This window comes from Heloderma suspectum, chromosome 16 (genome assembly GCF_057233095.1).
Source record: "Heloderma suspectum isolate Gila_16-S chromosome 16, 16-S_ref, whole genome shotgun sequence".
NCBI lineage: Eukaryota > Metazoa > Chordata > Lepidosauria > Squamata > Helodermatidae > Heloderma > Heloderma suspectum.
Window position 1 is genome coordinate 22,702,987 of NC_139473.1, and position 20,660 is coordinate 22,723,646.

Here is a 20,660-nt window from a genome sequence, read left to right on the forward strand (position 1 = left end):
TAGCTAAAGACCTATTGATTTTTGCAGGCTTTGGGGGTATAGGCAAATGCCCAATTTTTTATTTGATTGATTGATTGTGTTGACTTGCTTATGTATAAAAGAATAAATAGATGGTTTTATTGTCTTTTATTGTATATTTGTGATGTTAGAATCATGTTTTTAATGTTATTTATGTAGTGTCCCGTGTTTATTATCGGTGGTGAGCCACCCTGGGTAAAATCCAAGATAAGTCCTACTTGAGTAGACCTATTGAAATGAATGGGACTTCAGTAAGTCATGAATAACATAAGTTCCATTCATTTCACTGGGTCTATACTAAGTAGAACTTATGTTGAATTTTACCCCTGGGGCGCTTTGTGAGGAAAGGCAGGATATAATTCAAACAAACAAACAAAGAAATATACAATAGCGCAAGTGCATTCTAGGGCTTGGGAGCTATTACACTCCTTCATTTAAGTGGCATTTCTCAATGTATTTATTTTTTTAAATTGCCAGAAAAGTGTCTTTAGCACTGCTTAGAAGACTAATTACAAAATAAATGTATGGGTTTTTTAAAAAAAAAATGGCACCCACCAAAGGGTACAGTGAATGGTGAGCTCTGATTGGCTCAGATGCCCAATAAACCACTTCCCATGTCAAAACCACATCCCTTTAAAAAGACAGAAGTGTTATGCTGTGGGCACTGGCATGGATGGAATATAGTGGGATGTACACACAGAAAATGCATGATGTCCCCCAATAGTGGAAAGTCATTGGCATCTTCCACTTGTGCCTTAGAGTAGAAGGACAAAGGCTTATTAGTACAGTTGTACATTGCTTTGGTGCTGAATCTGAATCCTGAAGTGAATCAGGGTGCTTCGGGGGATTTGGTGCAATCCGAAGCAAATCAGACCAGCACTGAGGCACTCCAAAGCAAAGTGGGTCACTGACGAAGCGCCTCAGTCTGCCTCGGAGATTCGGAGCTATTCTGATGCCTTCTAAAGCCCTGAGAGCCTGTCGCCAAAATGTATCAACTTGAGAAAGATCAGGGAAGGGAAGAGGAGGAGGAGGGAGGGAGCTTTGGCAAATGGCAACTCTAGTTGCCAAATTAGGGCTGAATGTAACCCAGAAATCTCCAATCAGTGACAGTGGGGGGGGGGGGGATACTGGATATATTGCAGAAAAACCCTGTGTTTCTTTATTGCGAGAGAGAGAGATCTGGTGGTGTTACTGGAGAGACCTCTGAAGTTATTTGGCTAGATCTGTGGTGTGTGTGACTCTTTTCCACTTTCTTCATAGTTTTCCAGCTAGATCCTTTAAAAACACACCCACACACCCACACACACACTTAAAAGTACTTTCCTTTCTTTGTTCTTGACTCACCCCTCCCTCATCTCCACCCTTCTCAATTCCTGTATTCCTTCCCTTCCCATTTTTGAACTCTATATCTTTTCCCTAAAAAAATAATGATAATATATAAACCCTTTGCTTGTAGGTAGTTTTGTATTTGCTTTTCTTTTGCTTGTGTGTGTGTGTGTGTGTGCGCCGCTTGTGTTGTGGTCAAGCAAAGCACTACACATGTCCACATTTGAAAATACAGTGGGCAAAGTACCACATCTATTATTTAAATAATGCTCCATTGTGTGGCAAAGCAAGCAAGCCCAATATGAGGCATCTCTGGGGTCTTGAATCTGTTGCAGATTTCTCCAACATCCCTACTGTTACAATCAAACAGAGTACTTGAGAGAGAGTGAGAAGGAAGTTATATGGATTTAGAAAAGCTGGAGCTAGGCACATTAAGTTGACCACACTTTAGAAATCCAGAAAATTTTTACCACAAGGCAGTTGCATGAATCAACCATCTCTTAAGTCCAAGATGGCAAATTGGCAGTCCACAGCCTGGATGCCAACTTTATCTGATCCCAGATTACCAAATTTAGTAGTACTAGAGGAGTTATTTGCAGTTCAAAGAAACCTACAGCAGAGATTAGGGATAGTGACCTCCTCCTAATCACCACTTAAACACCTAACTTCTCTGATTATCCCTTTATGGCCTTTAGTTTGAGTTTCTAAGAAAACCACATTTTCTCTGTGCCTAGCACAAAAACTACTGGGCCAAACTGTCTGAAATTTGGCAGGTGGAACCCCTCCATAGGGGCCAACAGGCCCCCAAATGTCACGTATTTATCATGAAAACTGAAAACGTTATGGTCATTTCTATTTTCCAATGCAAGTCAATGGGAAAACGTAATATCAGAATCATAGAATAGTAGGGTTGGGAGGGGCCTACAAGGCCATTGAGTCCAACGCCCTGCTCAGTGCAGGAATCCAAGTCAGAGCATCCCCGACAGATGGCTGTCCAGCCTCGTCTTGAACGCCTCCAGCATGGGAGAGCCCACTACCTCCCTAGGTCATTGGTTCCATTGTCAAATTGCTCTAACAGTCAGGAAGTTTCTCCTGATGTTCAGCTGGAATCCGGCTTCCTGGAACATGAGCCCATTATTCCATGTCCTGCATTCTGGGATGATAGAGATACTGGCCTTCCTCTCTGTGACAACCTTTCAAGGACTTGAAGAGCACTATCCTATCTCCCCTCAGTCTTCTCAAGGCTAAACATGCCCAGTTCTTTCAGTCCCTCCTCATAGGGCTTTGTTTCCAGTCCCCTGATCATCTTTGTTGCCCTCCTCTGAACCCTCTCCAGTTGGTCTGCATCCTTCTTATTTTTATTTATTTATTTTATTTATTAAATTTATTAATCGCCCATCTGACTGGTCACCCAGCCACTCTGGGCGATGTACAACCCACCATAAACAATTTAAAACAATAAAATTTTACCATAATTTTTTTTAAAAAAAAATACTCTAACCCACCCCAAATGCCTGCCTGAACAACCACGTTTTTAATGCACGACGGAAGCTCATTAAAGAGGGGGCATGACGGAGTTCCCTAGGGAGGGAGTTCCACAGAGTGGGGGCCACCACAGAGAAGGCCCTCTCCCTCGTCCCCACCAGTCTAGCTGTCCTGGCTGATGGGACAGACAGAAGGCCATCCGAGGCTGATCTTGTTAAGCGGCCTGTCTGGTGTTGCTGGAGGTGCTCCTTAAGATAGGCTGGGCTGGAACCATATAGGGTTTTAAAGGTCAAAACCAACACCTTGAATTTGGCCCGGAAAACAACTGGTAACCAGTGCAACTCCTTCAGCACTGGAGTGATGTGATCTCGCCGGCGGCTGCCTTTAATCAGGCGAGCCGCCGCGTTCTGTACCAGCTGCAGTTTCCGAACCGTCTTCAAGGGTAACCCCACGTAGAGCGCATTACAGTAGTCTAAACGAGAGGAGACCAGGGCATGTACTACCGATGGGAGCAGACGGTCGGGAAGGTAGGGGCGCAGCCGCCGTATCAGATGGAGTTGATACAGCGCTGTCCGGCTCACAGCTGACACCTGAGCCTCCATGGACAGCTGGGAGTCCAAAATGACCCCCAAGCTGCGGACCTGGTCTTTCAAGGGTAGCTGTACCCCATTCAACACCAGGTCAACATCCCCCAGCCTCCTCTTGTCTCCCACCAAAAGTACCTCGGTCTTGTCAGGGTTGAGCTTCAGCTTATTCCTCCCCATCCAGCCACTCACCGTCTCCAGACATTTGGACAGGGATTCTACGGCCAACCTTGGTGAAGATTTGAATGAGAGGTAGAGCTGAGTGTCATCCGCATATTGATGACACTGCACCCCAAACCTCCTGATGATAGCCCCCAGTGGCTTCACATAGATGTTAAATAGCATCGGGGAGAGGATGGAACCCTGTGGCACCCCACAAGTAAGTGGCCACGGGTCCGAAACTTCCTCTCCCAGTGCTACCCTCTGGTACCTGCCAGAGAGGAAGGACTGGAACCACCGCAATACAGTGTTTCCAATGCCCAACCCCTCCAGGCGGTCCAGGAGGATACCGTGGTCAACGGTATCAAAAGCCGCTGAGAGGTCGAGGAGAACAAGGAAGGAGCATTCACCCCTATCCAGAGCCCTCCTCATATCATCCACCAAGGCGACCAAGGCCGTTTCTGTCCCATGCCCAGGCCTGAAGCCCGACTGAAATGGGTCTAGATAATCAGTTTCTTCCAAGTGTGCCTTCAACTGCACCGCCACCACCCGCTCAATCACCTTCCCCAAAAATGGCAGATTTGAGACTGGGCGAAAGTTGTTCAGAACTTGAGGATCCAAGGAGGGCTTCTTTAAGAGCGGTCTTATCACTGCCTCCTTGAGGGCTGATGGCATCACTCCCTCCTCAAGGGAGGCGTTCACCACCGCCTTGATCCCCTCACCCAGTCTCTCTCTGCAGCTCATAATGAGCCAAGATGGGCAAGGATCAAGTAAGCAGGTGGTTGGCCTTACAGATGAAAGCACCTTGTCCACTTCATCAGGAGGAAGAAGCTGGAACCGATCCCACAAAACCGGTTTGCCACAGGCCGCCTCTTGCTCACTAACTGTATCCACAGTGTGCAGAGTAACACACCTAATCTGATCAATTTTATCTGCAAAGTGCCTTGCCAAGGCCTCACAGGAGGCCTTAGAATGCTCCAGTGGTTCCGGAGCCACAGGACCGACCAGGCTCCGGACCACTTGGAACAGCCTCCTGGGGCAGCACTCTGCAGACGCGATGGAGGCAGCATAATATTCCTTTTTTGCTGCCTTCACCGCCACATGATAGGCTGAAGATACAGCTGTAGCCCGTGTCTGATCGTCTTTGGAGCGAGATTTCCGCCACCGGCGCTCTAGCCGTCTCACCTCCTGTTTCAGAGCTCGTAACCGCGGATTGAACCATGGTGCAGTCCGAGCCCTGTTCAGGGGGAGAGGGCGTTTCGGAGCCACCCGATCTAATGCCCCAGTGATTGCGGCATTCCAGCCACCCACCAGGGTCTCGACCGAGTGGCCGTTGGCATGCCCCAGAGAATCCCCAAGCGCGTTCAGGAATCCATTTGGATCCATAAGACGCCTGGGGCGAACCATTTTAATGGGTCCTCCACCCCTGCGGAGGGGTTGTGGAACCGAGAAGTCCAACATCACCAGATAGTGATCTGACCATGACAAGGGGGTGGTGGATATACCCCCGACTTCCAGATCACTCCCCGCTTCTCCAGAAACAAACACAAGGTCTAGTGCATGACCGGCTACATGGGTGGGCCCAGTTAGAATATGGTGCAGCTCCCAGGAGGCCATGGTCTCCATGAAGTCCCGAGGTGCTCCTGTGAGGATGGCCTCCGAATGTACGTTGAAGTCCCCCAACACCAGTAAGTTAGGGGACTGTACACGCACATCAGAGACCACCTCAAGCACCTCGGCCAGGGAGTCAGTCGTGCAGCGGGGTGGATGGTACACGAGCAGAATCCCCAGACTGCCCTTCGGGCCCAACCTCCAGTACATGCACTCAACAACCTTGGTCTCCCGGAGAGGGGGTCTGGTGAAGACCAAGGACTCTCGGTAGATAACAGCCACTCCCCCTCCCCGATCCCCAGCCCTCGGCTGCTGTGCATACGAAAATCCAGCTGGACACATGGCTGCAAGGGTTGGAGCAGCAGCCTCGGCCAGCCAGGTCTCCGTAATACATGCCAGGTCTGCACCCTCATCCAGGATCATGTCATGGATGAGGGAGGTTTTCTGGGTAACAGACCTGGCATTGCAGAGCAGCAAACGAAGGCCAGAAGATGGGGTCACGCCTCCCCCAGCCATCCTTTGGCTCTGGACAGGCCCGGAGCAGGGGACAGATACTACACATCTCTCCCTTGTTCCCCTTAGCTGGCATGGCCTGCCCCTAGCGCTCCGCCAGCGCCTGCCGCCCAGCTTAAAGTGCAGAGCCCAGAACTGGACACAGTACTCCAGATGAGGCCTCACCAGTGCTGAGTAGAGGGGAACTAGTACTTCCCAGGATTTGGAAGCTATGCTTCTATTAATGCAGCCCAAAAGAGCATTGGCCTTTTTTGCAGCCACATCCCAATGTTGGCTCATATTCAGCTTGTGATCAACAACAATTCCAAGATCCTTCTCGCTTGTAGTGTGGTTGAGCCACGTATCCCCCATCTTGTAACTGTGCATTTGGTTTCTTTTTCCTAAGTGCAGAACTTGGCATTTATCCCTATTAAATGTCATTCTGTTGTTCTCTGCACAGCACTCCAGTCTATCCAGATCACTTTGAATTTTGTTTCTGTCTTCCAAAGTCTTAGCTATCCCGCCCAATTTTGTGTCATCTGCAAATTTGACCAGCATTCCGTGCACCTCCTCCTCCAAGTCCTTAATAAAAATGTTGAAGAGCACTGGGCCCAGGACTGAGCCCTGTGGTACCCCGCTCTTTCGAATATCCGAATCTTGCTTCAGATCCAAATCCGAAGCAAAGTGGATGGGGTCCGAATCGGTCCGAAGCAAAGCAGGGCTGCTTCAGAAGGTCTGCAGCAGCATCCAAAGCGAACCGGGGGGTCCATGTACAGCCCTACTTATTAGCGCTAGGAGCCATCTGTCTGGAAGCACCCATAGTATGGAGAACCCAGGAATAAATGGATAAACTGAATAATCAACCAAATTAATTGTGGCATGGGTTTTTGAGAGCCAGTGTGGTGTAGCGGTTAGAGTGTTAGACCAGTACTCAGAAGACTTGGGTTCTAGTCCCCACTCCGCCATGAAGCTCACTGGGTGACTTTGTGCCAGTCACTGACTATCAGCCCCACCTACCTCAAAGGGTTGTTGAGAGGATAAAAATGGAGAGGAGGACCATGTAAGCCACCTTGGGCAAGAGGAAAAAAGGCTGGATGTAAATGTTACATAATAGTGTTTGCATGTGTGTCTCCGTGTCTATGTCCATGGGGGACTTCACAAGTGCTGTCCAATAGGAGGTTGCGGTGAGAAATTGGCCTTAGCTTTCTTTCCTTCTGAGCTCACCTTGGGTGCTCATAGAGCTTTTCTACGTGAGGCTGTTAATTACTGGATGTACTTTTGGTTTCATTGCAGAATTGAGATCCAAGATCTACAAAACAGTGTTTCTTTTCCTGCTTTTCCACTACATAACCTCTAGGTGATGCTCTGCTATCGCAGAATAGCACAACTGCACAAGTAGGAAAATGCCTCTTCTTTTGCTATCAGAAATAATACCCCATTTTCCCCCACTTAAAAAAAAAACTGAGGAAGTGCTCTTAAAAAATAGATGTGAAACTGGAGGATCACGACGTCCTGCAAAGAACCATAAACAACCATGAGTAAGGAAAGTCGAGAGCACAATAAATGCCTCATGTAGAAAAGCTCCCAGATGGTGAAAATGGTTTGTGCTGATGGCGCTGCTTGTCTTCTAGGCCAAAGACAGCGATGACGATGACGAGGTTGCTGTTGGAGTCGATCGGGACCGCTTCATGGATGCGTTTTTTGAGCAGGTGAGGAAGCCCTTTCCACATCGAGAGCAAAGCCTGCCTCCCGTTGGTGATCGTCTTGCCTCCTGCCTGAGCTGCTGATGGGTTTGTGGCATCCAGCGACTCAGTGGGAAGTCCCACCAACAGAATATTGTCAGACGGTGCAGGCAGCAGGAAGTCAGTTTGGCCAGGAAGAGCTTCTCCTGGGCCTCTGGCTAGGGACAAAAGAAGCCTCGCAGTGAGCTGGGGAGGGCTGGGAGTTGCAGGACTTTTTTTCTGTCAAACATCCATAGGATTGGGGGACATTTTTCTGTCTAAACTTGCGAAGCATTGCACCTTTATTTATGAAGCTCTCAGGCAGCTTACATGATAAAAACAAAGACAGTAAAACTCATAATAAAATCATTTGACCAGTCAAAAACATGATTTGACCAATTAGCCAGCCAAATATTTCTAAAGTGTTATTTTTTAGTAGAGCAAAGATAATTTACACTGCAATCCTATGCACATCTACTCAGAAGTATGTCCCACTGAGCTCAATGGGACTTACTCCCAGTTAAGTGTGCAGAGGGTTGTAGCCTTAATCATAATCTCGTTTTATACTTATGCTAATTGCAAAAATGTATATGTGTCTGCTGCTGTGAAATAATGAAATTAACTTCTTTTTTCAATGATAATGAATATAACTGTTAATGACATCATATTCCTGTAAATGTGAATGATTCATTGAACCATTCTTCTCTTTGGCTTTCGGTCACAGAATGCCAGGTTCAGCCTCTAGTAAAAAAATAAATAAAAATGAAATGAAAACAGAAATAAAGCAAAGTAACAGCAGCTATTAAAAACACAAAAATACACAGAAGTGTCATTCTGGGTTTTCCTCTTACCTCCTCATCCCTTTTTCCTTTTGTTTTGTGTCTGTGAGATTGTGAGCCTGTCTCATTTTTTTGGCCGCAATCACATACCCCTTTACCAATGGGGAACTGCCATTGAATTCAGTAGGACTTACTCCTGAGCAGACATGGATAAGAGTGTTCTGCTAATGTCTGTACAGTGCTTAGGAGGAGGAGAAAGATGGAATATTTTACCACAACTAATTGGCAGTCTATTGGCAATATTTGATTAGCCAATTGAGCGGCACGCTAATCCTAAAGTGTCTGGTGCAGACCGTGATGGGCTTCCATAGCGAGACTTTAAGTTGCCTGCTCCTTTCTTGCAGGTGGAAGAGATTCGCGGGTTCATAGACAAAATCTCGGAGAATGTGGAGGAGGTGAAGCGAAAACACAGCGCCATCCTGGCTGCCCCCAATCCTGATGAGAGTGAGTAAGGCCGCCTTGTGGAGGGATGCACAGGTTTTGTTCAATCTATTCTGTCTGTGTTTCACGGACTCAGGCATCTTTCGTTCCATCGTCCGCTCATCGACGGAATCAGATTTTTTTTAGGGATGTACAAGAATTTCATTCCTGTCTGGAATGCATGCTAGTGCAAATGTGCTAATGCGCATCTGCGCAAATGCACAAATCCTCCCCAAAAGTAAAAAACTGGTCCTCAAGTCAGCAGAATCCACACAACTTGGAAGAAGCCAGTCTGCTGAGAAATCGCCTGTCAGATTCCTACCAATCTGAACTCATTTGAATCAGTGGTGGATTCCTCCGACATCCCTGGCCTGGCGCCTCCTTCATCACTGGCTGGGGAAGGGTGGAGGGAGAGGAGAAGTTCTGCCAGGGGGAGGGATGTACATGGGCACTTGTGGCCAGTGTCCTCATAAACGCATTTCCTGCAAGTCACATGCTAAGAGCGGCAGCATTTATTGAATCCAGTTGGGTGGAAAATTTGGTGGGTCTGTTTTGTGACCTGAAATACGGCCCCTATGAGCCTGCCTGGGTTTTACGATCTTCGCGGGAGGCCCTTATTGTGATGCTGCTGCCATCACAGGCACATTAGGTGGGGAGGCAAGCAGGGCCTTCTCAGTGGCCACTCCCAAGCTGTTGAACTCCCTGCCGAGGGAGGCTAGTTTGACTACCTCTTGGCAGGCCAATAGGTTTTTATTCAAGCAGGCCTGTGGCATGTAAGCTGTTCTGTTGGGCTGGGTGCTGTTTTTCTTCTGTTACTGTTGTGTTTTTAACTGTGTTTTGAATGTCTTTGCCTTATGATTGTTTTAACTCAGTTTTTATTTGTAAATGTTGGTTCTTCTGATTGTTAGCCGCTTTAAGCACCATGTCCTTGGTGGAAAGTCAGGGTATAAATCAAATAAATGAATAGTGCCCCTTTGTGTGTGGGGGGGAAGATGGGGGAAAGTATGCTTGCTGGTTATCGCTATTTTTATTACATTTATATCCCACTTTTTTTTCCTCTTGCAAGGAGCCCAAGGCGGTGTACAAGTTCCCCTCCTCTCCATTTTTATCCTCACAACAACCCTATGAGGCTGGTTAGTCTGAGAGTCAGTGGCTGCCTAAGGCCACCCAGTGACCTTCTTGGCCAAGTGGGAACTAGAACCCGGACCTCCCGAGTCCCAGTCCAGCACTCTCGCCACTACACCCCACCAGCGCTCACTGCTTCCGAGGAGGTGCAATGAAGGAAGGAGCAGGAGGTTTTTGCTGACCTGTTCTGTCTCCTAGAAGTTCCAGAAGTTCCTGTGTATGTTCACCTCCGTCCGCGCCTTCTCCCTCCTTTCAATGTGGGGCGGCAGCAGGGGCGCCCTTGGGTCAGGTTGGCGTGGATCTCCGCAACTGTTTGCCCTCCGTTGCGCTCGGCTTTGTCTTTTCTCTGCTCCTGTGCCAAGCGGTTCCCGCGGCGAGCGTGCGCACTGCGTAAATACCAATTAACTCCCTCGCCTGATTCATGCGAGCCATTAGAGCGAAGCGCTCCCTCATTACCCGCGCCTTAATTCGACAGCAGGGCGAGCGGCGCTCCTGTCCGTCTAGGAGCAACAAGGCCTTCAGTGCCGCGAGAGGCAGAAAACGAGGCTGACCCAGCCCTGACTCCAGGGCTGACCCAGCGACTCCTGCAAGCTGAGCAGTTGCTGGCGGCTCGGAGGGAGGGAGGCTCTTTTTATGGGCTTATTTATTGCATTCTAAACCCCCCCAGTAACCGAATTTCTCTGCGTGGCGTATGGATTGAAAACACAAAATGCAAAGAGGCAATGAATTGATGCAACAAATCCAGATGAAAAGCACGCTAAAATCACCAGCAGGAAAACCAAAGTGGAAGTGATAGCAAAATAAACAGTGCGTATACCTAAAAGCAATAAAAACTGCTCCTAAAACGCCTGGGAGGATAAAAAGGGGGAATAAAATCTGGCACCAAACAGAGCATCATTCAGGCGCCAGGCAAGCCTCTCTGGGGAGAACATTCCCCAGTCAGGGCACCATTACCCCAAAGGCCCTCTCCTTAGCAGCCCCCTGCCACACCTCATTTGCGGGGGCACCTGGAGGAAGGCCCCGCTCCTCCCCCCAGGCCTTGGGGCTCCAGTGAACCCGCACATGCAACAAGGGGTGCACCCCAGGATTCTTTGCAGTGTTGATGGGAGGTGCAGGATGCAGGATGGACTTTACCAAGTGGAGGACAACAAGCAGGTCCTTCAGTTGCCCTGTGCAGGCCTACTTGGTCCAGAGAGGCTGGGGTGCGGGGGACAGCCATTCCACTCTTCCGCTCCACCCAAACATTCATTCTGCAGTACTTATTTATGTATTCATAATATTTGTATACTGCTTCATATAATAAAATCCCTAAGCGGTTTGCATATTAATTTTTGTAATCACTGCTTAAGATACACGCTTAATAAATCATTACACTGCACTTATACTGCAGTCTAGATTACAGGCTACTAAATTTTCCCCCTCTTCCCTCCCTATTCCTTTTTTGTGCGTGTCATGTCTTTTTAGAAGGTATGCCAACAGGCAGGGGCTGGCTTGCTTTACTGATTGCATGTAAGCCTTTTTGGCTGAGGAGAGAGATAGAAATACTTTACATACATACATGCATGCATACATACATACATACATACATGGGCCAATGCACTTAAATCTAGCCACCTGCCTTTTTAAGTGATTAGCCTGCTGAAATGCCTTAACCCCTTTAGCGGTAATCAAGGATGCCCCCCCCCCCCGCTGCTGCTGCCGCCGCCGCCACCATAAATGCCCAGAGGCTGTAAGACACAGGTTGGTTTATCTATGACCCATCTTTCTCCTCATTTTCACCCCCAGCCAGGAAGATCCGATTGCATCTTGGGTGGTCCATGTTCAAGGCTGGAGAAGAATCAGTACCTTGAGCACTCAGTCAGCATCTATCTCCATCCATTTCAGCCGTGCCACCTGCTTGCTCGAAAGAGATCTCTGGCGTTTTCAGGGCTTCCGGATGTCATTAATGAGCTCTGGCCCAGCAAGGCAGGCACAGAATGGAAGGGCTGATTTCCCCGACTGAAGTGGTGTGACTTATTAGCCAGTGCAAAACACCTCCGGTGCGGCAAGGCAGAAATTGCCCCCTGGAGATGTTTTTGTGCTTGAAAACCCAGAGACTTTGATCAGTCGCTTAAAAAACAAAGGGTTTTTTCTGAAGGGGCAGAGTGTGTGTGTCTGTTGGTGCTGGAAATCTCTTGTCAAGCTGAATATGGCGCTTAATTTTTGGACAGAAGCTCTGCTAGTGTGATCGCCTTTTCCTCTCCAGATAATAGTGGATGCTTCATGACCAGCTGCCCTGATAAATTAATTGAAGGGCAGGATGCAAATCATAATAAGTTAGCAGCACTAGATTTAATTTAGAAAAACAGAGCATCTAAAAAGTGAAATGTCAGAATGAAAATGGAAATGCAAAGACAAATCGGTAGTGCTAGGAACCCTCTGTCTGGAAGCACCCATCATTCAGTGTTTTCTCTGTGGTCCTCCCATCTATTTTTGGTCCTGATCCGGGGCAATTCTTTTTCAATAAAATGCAGCTGCAGCACCAGACTGTCTAATGTGAACAGGTAAAGCGCTGCTGAGGCCTTTTCAGGGCACCTGTGCCTTTAGTTAAAAGCTTCCTGTTGCTGGTTCTGCCCCATTGCATTGCTTCCTGTTGACTGTGGCAAAAGGAATAGTGGTGGTGGTGGTGGTTGTTCTCTTATAAAGCACCCACCAACATACAGAGATTAAAAGATAAGACAGTTCACGCCTGCAGGATCACAATCTAAAAATGACGATTGCCCCTTAATTAGTCAGCTTCTGTTTCCCGTGGGGTGGGGGTTAATTACTGGCTTTCTTGCATGTATCCCTCTTTCCTTTCCTTTATATTAGTAGCTCTCTTCAGTGTTTTGAGGTGCTGGGCTGAAATCCTGTTAGAATCTTCCTTCCTCTTGGGCCCACCTCTATTTTTTGGCAGCTTCACTGTGATTTCAGCCTTTCAGAGAGAAAGCGAGGCCGTCTTCTGCTCCTCTCTCGTGGGCCGCAGTGAATCCTCTGTCTGGCAAAGGCGAGTTAAAAATGTACACAACTCTTAAGTGCGGATTCGTGTCTTCCCCAGCTCTCCTGCAATTCCCCCACAACCCTTGAGTCTGCATTCTTCCACATCTGCGGTTTGACCCTTGAAGAAGTCCATTGCTGCAGTCCCGAAGAAGGCTAGAGGGGCATCCATTCTTCAGAAGGCTCTGAAGTGGCCAGAGTGTTCCTTGCCTCTGGATCAGTTGTGGTGGTGGTGCCCTTTAAAAAGAAAACATTGAGCCTTAGTTTTCACTTCAAAGACTCCCTGATCTTTAATCTGTAGGATTCTGGGCTGAGTTGAATGATACAAACCAGGTTACGGGGGAGATCCAGATCATGGCCCTCAGAGCAGGGGTGTAGAACCTGAGTTCCCCAGATGGCAACACCCCTTTCCGCCAACTGCCGATTGTTTGGTGGGTTCCTGGCTTTTGCACGGTTCTGCCCCCTCCCATCACCCATTCTAGCAGGCCGGCCGAAAGCTCAGCCATTGGCAGGAAGAGCTTCAAGTGCAAAGAGGCTGGTAGGTTTGGCATTTTAGCCCCACCCCTTTTGCCTTTGGCCCTGCCCACCACTGGCATGTGGCCCCTGGGAGCTTCTCTGGAATGGAATCCGGCCCTTGGGAAAGAGGTTCAACACCCCTGCCTGAGAGAGCCTCTGGCGGATGCCAGAGGCCACCGTCCACCCTGCTGTCTTAGAGGGGTCACGAGCAGCTGTAAGCAGCCTCCAGTGATGCCGCCTCTCGTCTTAAAACACCCCCTTGGTTCTCCGTCACCTTCCCCTTTCCAAGGTAGGCACAACTGGACCTTAATTTCAGCCTAGCATTCAGTTACCAAAGCTCTTCGGAATGCCAAGACTCAGCACTGGGACAGCTGATGCTATACGGAGGGAAAGGGTTCCTCTGAGTCGCAATGAAAAATGAGGTGGGTTGAAAGTTCTTCAGTTCAGATTATGTTTGCACTCCCCTCTTCTGCCTGACCGACAGTGCTGTGTAACCTGGTGGCTTGCAAGGGGTTGTTGTGGTGGTGCGCGCCTACGAGGCTCCGCGGCTTGTGCGGTGCGCCTTTTGAGCCCCACCCAGCGAAGTGCTGAGCTGGGAATAAATGGGGCGGCTGTGTGTGTGCGCACTTCCAGCGCGGCCATGAGGCGTGCCCTCCTTGCCCTCTCGGGGCCGCTGCGTCTCCGCTCCTCTGCCAGCGTTGCTTGGTTACGTCGGCGATGTTCAGAGTTCCAGGTGACAGCAATTATCTCCTCTCCGGGGGTGGGAACGCCGTTGCACCTGCCAGCTTGGTGCCAGGACTTGTCAGTGCCAGGGGATGCGCAAGAGGAGAGAAGGGGGGGCACATTTGCAGAAAAGGGCAAGCATAATGTGTAGGGGGCAGGAGCAACATGCACGCACCCCCGCCCTGCCAGGGAAAGCTAAAGCCTTTGCAGCTTTTAAGTTTAGCAAAGCAATCTAGGAGGAGGAGGAGGAGGAGGAGGAGGAGGAGGAGGTGGGGGGGGGCGCAGCCAGAGCCTCGTCTCTTGCTCTCGCTGCCCTTAGACAAGGCCAGCCTTCCCACCCTGGAGCCCTCCAGATGCGTTGGGCTGCACCTCCCACCATGTCCAGCCAGCTTCCGGAGGGTCCCCGGCTGGGGAAGGCTGGTCTAAAAGTTTGGGCTGGAGCCGCCTCGGCGCGGGCCCCACGCCGTGCTGGCGGCGCTCTCGGGGTAGCGGAAGCGGCCAGCACGGCGTCTGGAGGGCCGCGCCCCGTGCGTCACGGCAGTTGTTCTCCTGTGCGTCTGAATGGCTGGAAGGAAAACCCTCTTCTCTGGGTTAATGTATCGGGTTCACTAACAGGCATTGGAGGGGCGCCCCCCCCCCCCCCGGCTCACACACAACCCGTCCGTTCACCGAAGGGAGATTTCTGCCATCGGAGCCGCGCTGCCGCCGGAGACGGCGGAGGCGCAGCGGGCGCTGTGCGCGTGTTCGCGGCGCCGGGCGCGCGCTGTGCGTTGCGTGCCTGGGTGAGAGAGGAGGGGCACCTCGGGGCCCGGAGCACGAGGGGAGCCCGGCTCCGGAGGGACGGGGCGCGCCAGGGGCCTGGGCGAGCGCTCCACGGGCGCCCCCTGGGCCGCACGGGCATTTCATTATTCTCCGCTTATTTGTTCCTTGCGTTCGTCTGCCCACCTTTCCCCCAAGGAGCCCATGGCCGCCCTCCTCCTCCTCCTCCTCTCCATTTTCCCCTCACAACAGCCCTGCAAGGTGGGTGAGGCAGAGAGTCAGTGATTGGTCCAAAGGCACCCAGGCAGCTCATGGCAGAGTGGGGGCTCGAGCCCGGTTCTCCCCAGCCCTAGTCCAACACACAGGATGCCTTTCCCCATCTTTTGGGGCAGGGGTGGGGAGCTGCTTTTGGGTGGGGCAGATGTCCCTCCCTCCGCAGCCCTCCGCAGGCCCAGGGCCATCAGTGGGCACGGCCACCCCCCAATGCCATCAGGTCCCCAGCTGCAGCGCCAGTGAGAGCTTTTCCAGCCAGCTCTTGCCTGTCCAGTGCCCTCGGAGCTCCTGCAAGCGCCCGCCACCAGGTGCGCAGAACCAAGTCAGGGGAATCCCCTCGTTACCTCCCATCTGGCTGGCTGGGGCATGCTGGGACTTGCAGTCCCACGCAGCTGGAGGGCACTGGGTTGGAGGAACCTGGCCTAGTTTGTCACACTGGTGTTGCAGAACACATCCGAGAGCCTCTGAGTTGAGCGGCAGCCTTCCGGGACCTGTTCGTGAAGCAAGAGCCAGGACTTCCCATCTCCCGGCCCTCCTGGAAACTCTGATGGATGCAGAGTGAGTGTGTCAAATCTGCCCCCCCCAACTCCCAGAAGTGGCTTGTGAGTGTGAAGCAGATGCATCCTGGCTCCCCAGACCGTCAGCGGCTTGTTCTCTGAAGAAGTCCAAACGGACACGCTTCCCATCCCTCCAGTCTATAGGAGACACCTCCCCTCGACCCTGCCTCGGACTGGCAGGGTGAATTGGCTCTGTGGGTTGTGCCGTCCAGGTGTAGAATATGAAGCACATGCGTATATCCAGATGTTCATGATGCTTATGACAAAAGAAACCCAAGCAGGGAGGATGTTGCAGCCCAGTAGGCGCCCTTCTCAGCCGTTCTCCTGATGTTTCTCCCTTCTAGAAACCAAGGAGGAGTTGGAGGAGCTGATGTCCGACATCAAAAAAACAGCCAACAAAGTCCGCTCCAAGCTGAAGAGTGAGTATCCGCCACAGGGCTGGGGAGAGAGCAGGTGCTCAGGGCGGTCGTGTTGGAACTGGCCTGGCTTCCGGGGCTTTCTCTCTGGCTTGGGGTGAGCCACGCTGGAGTGGTGCAGGCTTGAAGGAGGGGTGTCCATGATCAGAGCCGTCCAGCAAGGAGGCTCAGCCCGAGGATGCCTGTGTGCATGGGAAAAGGCTCTCTGTACCCAGCCGCTCATGGCCAGATGTGAAGAAACAGAGCTATCTTCCATTTTGGTATTTAGTTTGCTTCTTGGATACTATAGGGCTAAATTGTGTGTGTGTGTGCGCACGCGTGTGCACGCACATGGACATACTTGGTCTAAAGTTTAGCTAGAGTTTATAGGCATCGGGATGTTTGTTCAGGAAGCCAAAGGTTTTCAGAAGCCTCAAGTCAAAAGTTTAGTTAGCGATAAGAGCCAGGATGTCTGCAGAGGAAGAAAATGGAGTTTGCAGGAGGTTCAGTAGAAGTTCAGAGGAAGAGCTTAGGAGAAGGCAATCAGGGCAAAGGGAACAAGAAACTACCCTCTTGATTGGTTGGAGTTAGGGAGGGAAAGTAACAAATTTTAAGATACAAAAGCCTAAGGCAGAACCAGGAAGAAGACAGGAAAAAAACAGACAAGGAGAAGAAGAGAGAAGGCAGGAAAGAAGACTAAGAGTTAGAGCTGCTGGAACTGGAGAACTGTCTTTTGAACTGATTGTATGTAAGCTGCTCTGGGAACATTTTTGACTGAGGAGCGGCATAAAAATACTTCAAAATATTTTTTAAAATGGCTGAGAGAGAGCTGGACTTATGACAGTAAGGTATTGCATGGATAAAATAGGGATACAGTCTAATTAGGTTAGCTGGATGCATATATGCTCAATTATTTTATTATCCTCTTGTTCATATGGTTTGTGTGTGTATATATCCATTCAGATTTCAAAACTTTTTCCTTTAAAAAAAATTCTTCAGTAACATTTTTTAAACATTGTTCTTGGAAACGTTGTTGTCTCTTCTCTCTTTTGGGTTACCCACCCCACATCTAAAACTGACCCGCACACTACTTGAGACCCAGAGGGTTTAAAGGCTAGTTTTGTGCAGGCAGCCAGGGGTGGGGGGAAGGGCAGAGGGAATTCACTTGAGAGCAAGAAACAAGGGGCGTGAAATGCAAGCCTGTGATGACAGGCTATGGGGGAGAAGGATTTGATTGTGTTCACTGGTGAACACAGGTTGGGTGAGTTATTTTGCTGGGGTGGGGGAATAGCAGTGGAGCATCTGTATAACACAGAGCACTCTGCATGTTCTGCCATTCACTGCAAGGAACACAGCTTGAGGCACAGAATTAACTTTCCGGGGAGTCTCGGCTTTTGTTTTTGCTTTTTAAGTTTCTAGCCCTCATGGCTGTGAGGTCCTGGTTGAAAGTTTGCCAAAATCTCCAACTAAATGAGATTTCAAGATTTCGCCGGTGGGGCGATTTGGTCCTCAACACAGCTCCTCGCCATTCTCTGTGACTAGCAAAACTGGAGGAAATGTTGCAAAAATGGGGGCTGTACAAATGTATACAGTTTGCAAGGGTTCCGTGTGGCATTCTGAGCTGTGTATGTATTTTTTTTTCAAGCACGCTCCACCCTAGCTATTGCCACCCTCTCCACTCCAAGAGTGATGAGGTATAGCGGCTGCTAGAGGGTGTTGAAAGCCCCGAGTTCAAATCTCTCCACTACCACAGAGCTCGCTGGGTGGACTTCAGTCTCCCTCTCTCAGGCTCTCAGAGTTACAGAGAAAGGGGGAAATGAGGTGACTCACTTTGCTGTAGCAATTGCCATGTGTGTTATGTGCTTCTGCCTTGGTGATCCATGAATAACGGGAAAAGAATCCAGCATCGTGGGAATCTCTGTTTTCATTTTAAAGTTTCTAGCCCTTATGACTACAAAGATCTGCTTGGAAGCTTCTGGCTGTGCCTGGGCCAATCTCTGAATCCAGATGGCCTCTGTGTGGCTAGCAGGACCCGGGAAAACCTCATGCACATTTTTAAAAAGCCACACTTCTTTTGCTTGCGGAGTTCACCTTTTGTCGGCCCAGATTTCAATGGCTATAAAATTTAAATAAGGCACAGCAGCCTGCAGTCACAGCCCTGCAGGTGCCAGGCGCTGTGGTGCATGTTAAGATGTTAGCAGAAAAAGCCCCCTCTTGAAACAGGGGCCATTTGCCTAGCTGGTCTCTTGCCTTCCGGAGAGCTATTTTTAGCCCAGTCTGAAATGGGCGTTCAGCAGACGGCATCGAGGACAGGAGAGCGAGCGAGAGCGCAGGAGCGCCATCTGTTTCTCAGTTTCTCTCTCCCACCCCACCCCACCCCACTGCACACACTTTCCTCTTCCTTCTCTGAAAATAGGCTGTGCTCTTCTGCTTCTTCCCAGGCATTGAACAAAGTATTGAGCACGAGGAAGGGCTGAACAGATCGTCGGCAGACTTGAGGATAAGGAAGACCCAGGTGAGACCCTCTCCGGCGGGGCCAAGCGGGCCACTGGTCCGGGGGCAACACTGAGCTTCCACGTGCAGAGCGCCCAGGGGCCGAAGTCACATGTTCTGTTAAAAAGAGGGCAGAACTGCTGTCGAAAGAGCCCCTCCTATTCTGCAGGTTAGAGCCATGTACCAATAAGCAGAACCCTGCTGGATCAGGTCCAAAGGAATTTCACAGTGGGCAACAATCGTCACACTCTCATTTTAACATGTGTTTTGGCACCGTTGCCATCGCCGTGTCTGGCATGGTGGCCGCTTGGTGCCACCTCAGGTGGGAGCCAGGCCAAGCATCCGCTTTTGGCTCAGCTGGCTTCTCTGAGCCTTGTGCTGGCCGATTCCCGTCAACCCAGGAGTCACCCTGACAATATTCCGGGATCTGCATTAGTGGACTGCCTTTCTTAGTCTAACCAAAAGATTGCAACACTTGTGCATGCTTTTGAGATCTCCAGGTCTCTTCATCAGGCAAGATGAAGCGATCTGGAGATCTCCAAAGCCTGCACAATCGTTGTGATCTTTTGCTTGGCCGAATACAGGCATTACGCTAATGTGGATTTGGGGTTTCTCTTACAGTCAGCACAGCCATTGGGCTGGGGGGCGGAATTTGGTGCGTGGCGGGGGAGGGGTTGGTGACCCGGCACTACTGCTGTCCCGGCACTACTGCTGTCCGCTTTTTCTCCAGCAGCTGGCAAGGCCGGCGGTGCTCTGGGACAAGGAGGAAGCTGTTCTCCTGCCGCCCCCGCTCCCCAGACAGAGCCGGCCGGGCTGTTTCAAAGGAGGGGCTGCTTCTCGGCAGGCTGCCCGAAGCTTGGATCGGCTGAGGGAGGGGTCTGCTGGCCTCCCAGCTCCCCTGCCTCTGCAGGTGCTCGAGCGGAGCAAACAGCTCCTCTTCACCACAAACAAATCTGAATCCAAGTCCCCAAGAATCCGCCGAGGTTGACTTACCAGGCCTGTTCTCATTTCTCTCCCTCCTTGGAACAGAGCAGATGGGTGATGCGCCGAGGAGAGCAAACGGGGGAAATTATAGACACACAGCAGCCTGTTCCCGAATCGACTATGAGGCGCTGACATGCCCAGCGCTGGGGAGAACGGGAGGGCTGCCCTTGCCGGGCTCAGCCTTGTCTGTTCTTCTGTAACCAGAAAGGTGAACAAGGAGCAGACCGCGGCGGGTCCATCTGGATTGGGGGGACGAGCAGAAGGTCCATCTCCAGATGTCCCAGACTTCAACTCCCAGAAGCCCCAGCCAGTCCAAGCATCTGGAGATCAACCTCTGCCCGCCCACAGTTTAGATCAGCCCCTTCCCACAACGGCCAGCTGAAGTGCCTCCGGGAAACCTGCGGGCAGGGGGCGGGAGCAGTGTCTGTTGATGTGCTCGTTTGTTTATCTGCTACCTTTACATCCCGCCTCTTTTCCTCATGCAAGGAACTCAAGGGAGCTTGCATGACCCTCCCCCGCCCCCTCCATTTTATCCCCACAACAACCCTGTGAGGTAGGTGAGGCTGAGAGTCAGGGACTGGCCCAAAGTCACCCAGGGAGCTTCGTGGCCGAGGGGCATTAGAACCCAGGTCCCAGGCCAGCATTCTAAGCGCTGCTCCTCATGGCCTCTCCTGCTCTCCACTAACGCTTTCCTGCTGCTGTTTCTCCTCCGGTGATTGGTATGCAGAGGTAGACTAGTTCTGAACATGGAGGTTATGTTGAGCCATCGTGACTGACGCCGGTTGGCCAGTGAGTGTCTCCTCCTCCTCCCATTGGTCTCCTCTCCTTTTTAAGCCTCCTAAGCCAGGGTGGGCAGAAAGTAGATGTAGTGATGGCTGCCACTTCAGACGGCTTTAAAAGCGAGGTGGACAAATTCCTGGAGGACCAGGCTACCAATGGCTACTAGTCTTGATGGCTCTATGCTACCTCCAGTATCAGAGGCAGTATGCCTATGTATAGTTGCTGGGGAACATGGGCAGGAGGGTGCTGTTGCATTCATGTCCTGCTTGTGGGTCTCCCATGGGCAGCTGGTTGGCCACTGTGTGAACAGGATGCTGGACTAGATGGACCCTGGGTCTGATCCAGCATCAGGGCTCTTCTTGTGTTTTTCTGTAGATCTCCAGAT

The 20,660-nt window shown here is 50.6% G+C and overlaps 1 protein-coding gene across 3 annotated transcripts in view; it reads left to right on the forward strand.

The window, feature by feature from the left end:
* Positions 1–20,660, forward strand: part of STX1A (syntaxin 1A) — a 67,512-nt gene that overhangs the window by 28,991 nt on the left and 17,861 nt on the right. For 2 of the 3 annotated variants that reach the window (XR_014786110.1, XM_084822546.1), the window contains exons 1-3: positions 14,319–15,054; positions 15,968–16,042; positions 18,460–18,533. Coding sequence is in view for 2 of the 3 variants with exons in the window: in XM_084822546.1 (XP_084678672.1) it covers positions 14,388–15,054; positions 15,968–16,042; positions 18,460–18,533 (816 nt within the window). In the remaining variant the exon portion in view is untranslated. Of the gene's footprint in view, positions 1–7,306; positions 7,385–8,579; positions 8,680–14,318; positions 15,055–15,967; positions 16,043–18,459; positions 18,534–20,660 lie in introns of those variants that run through there. The other variant, XM_084822547.1, reaches the window with a different exon arrangement.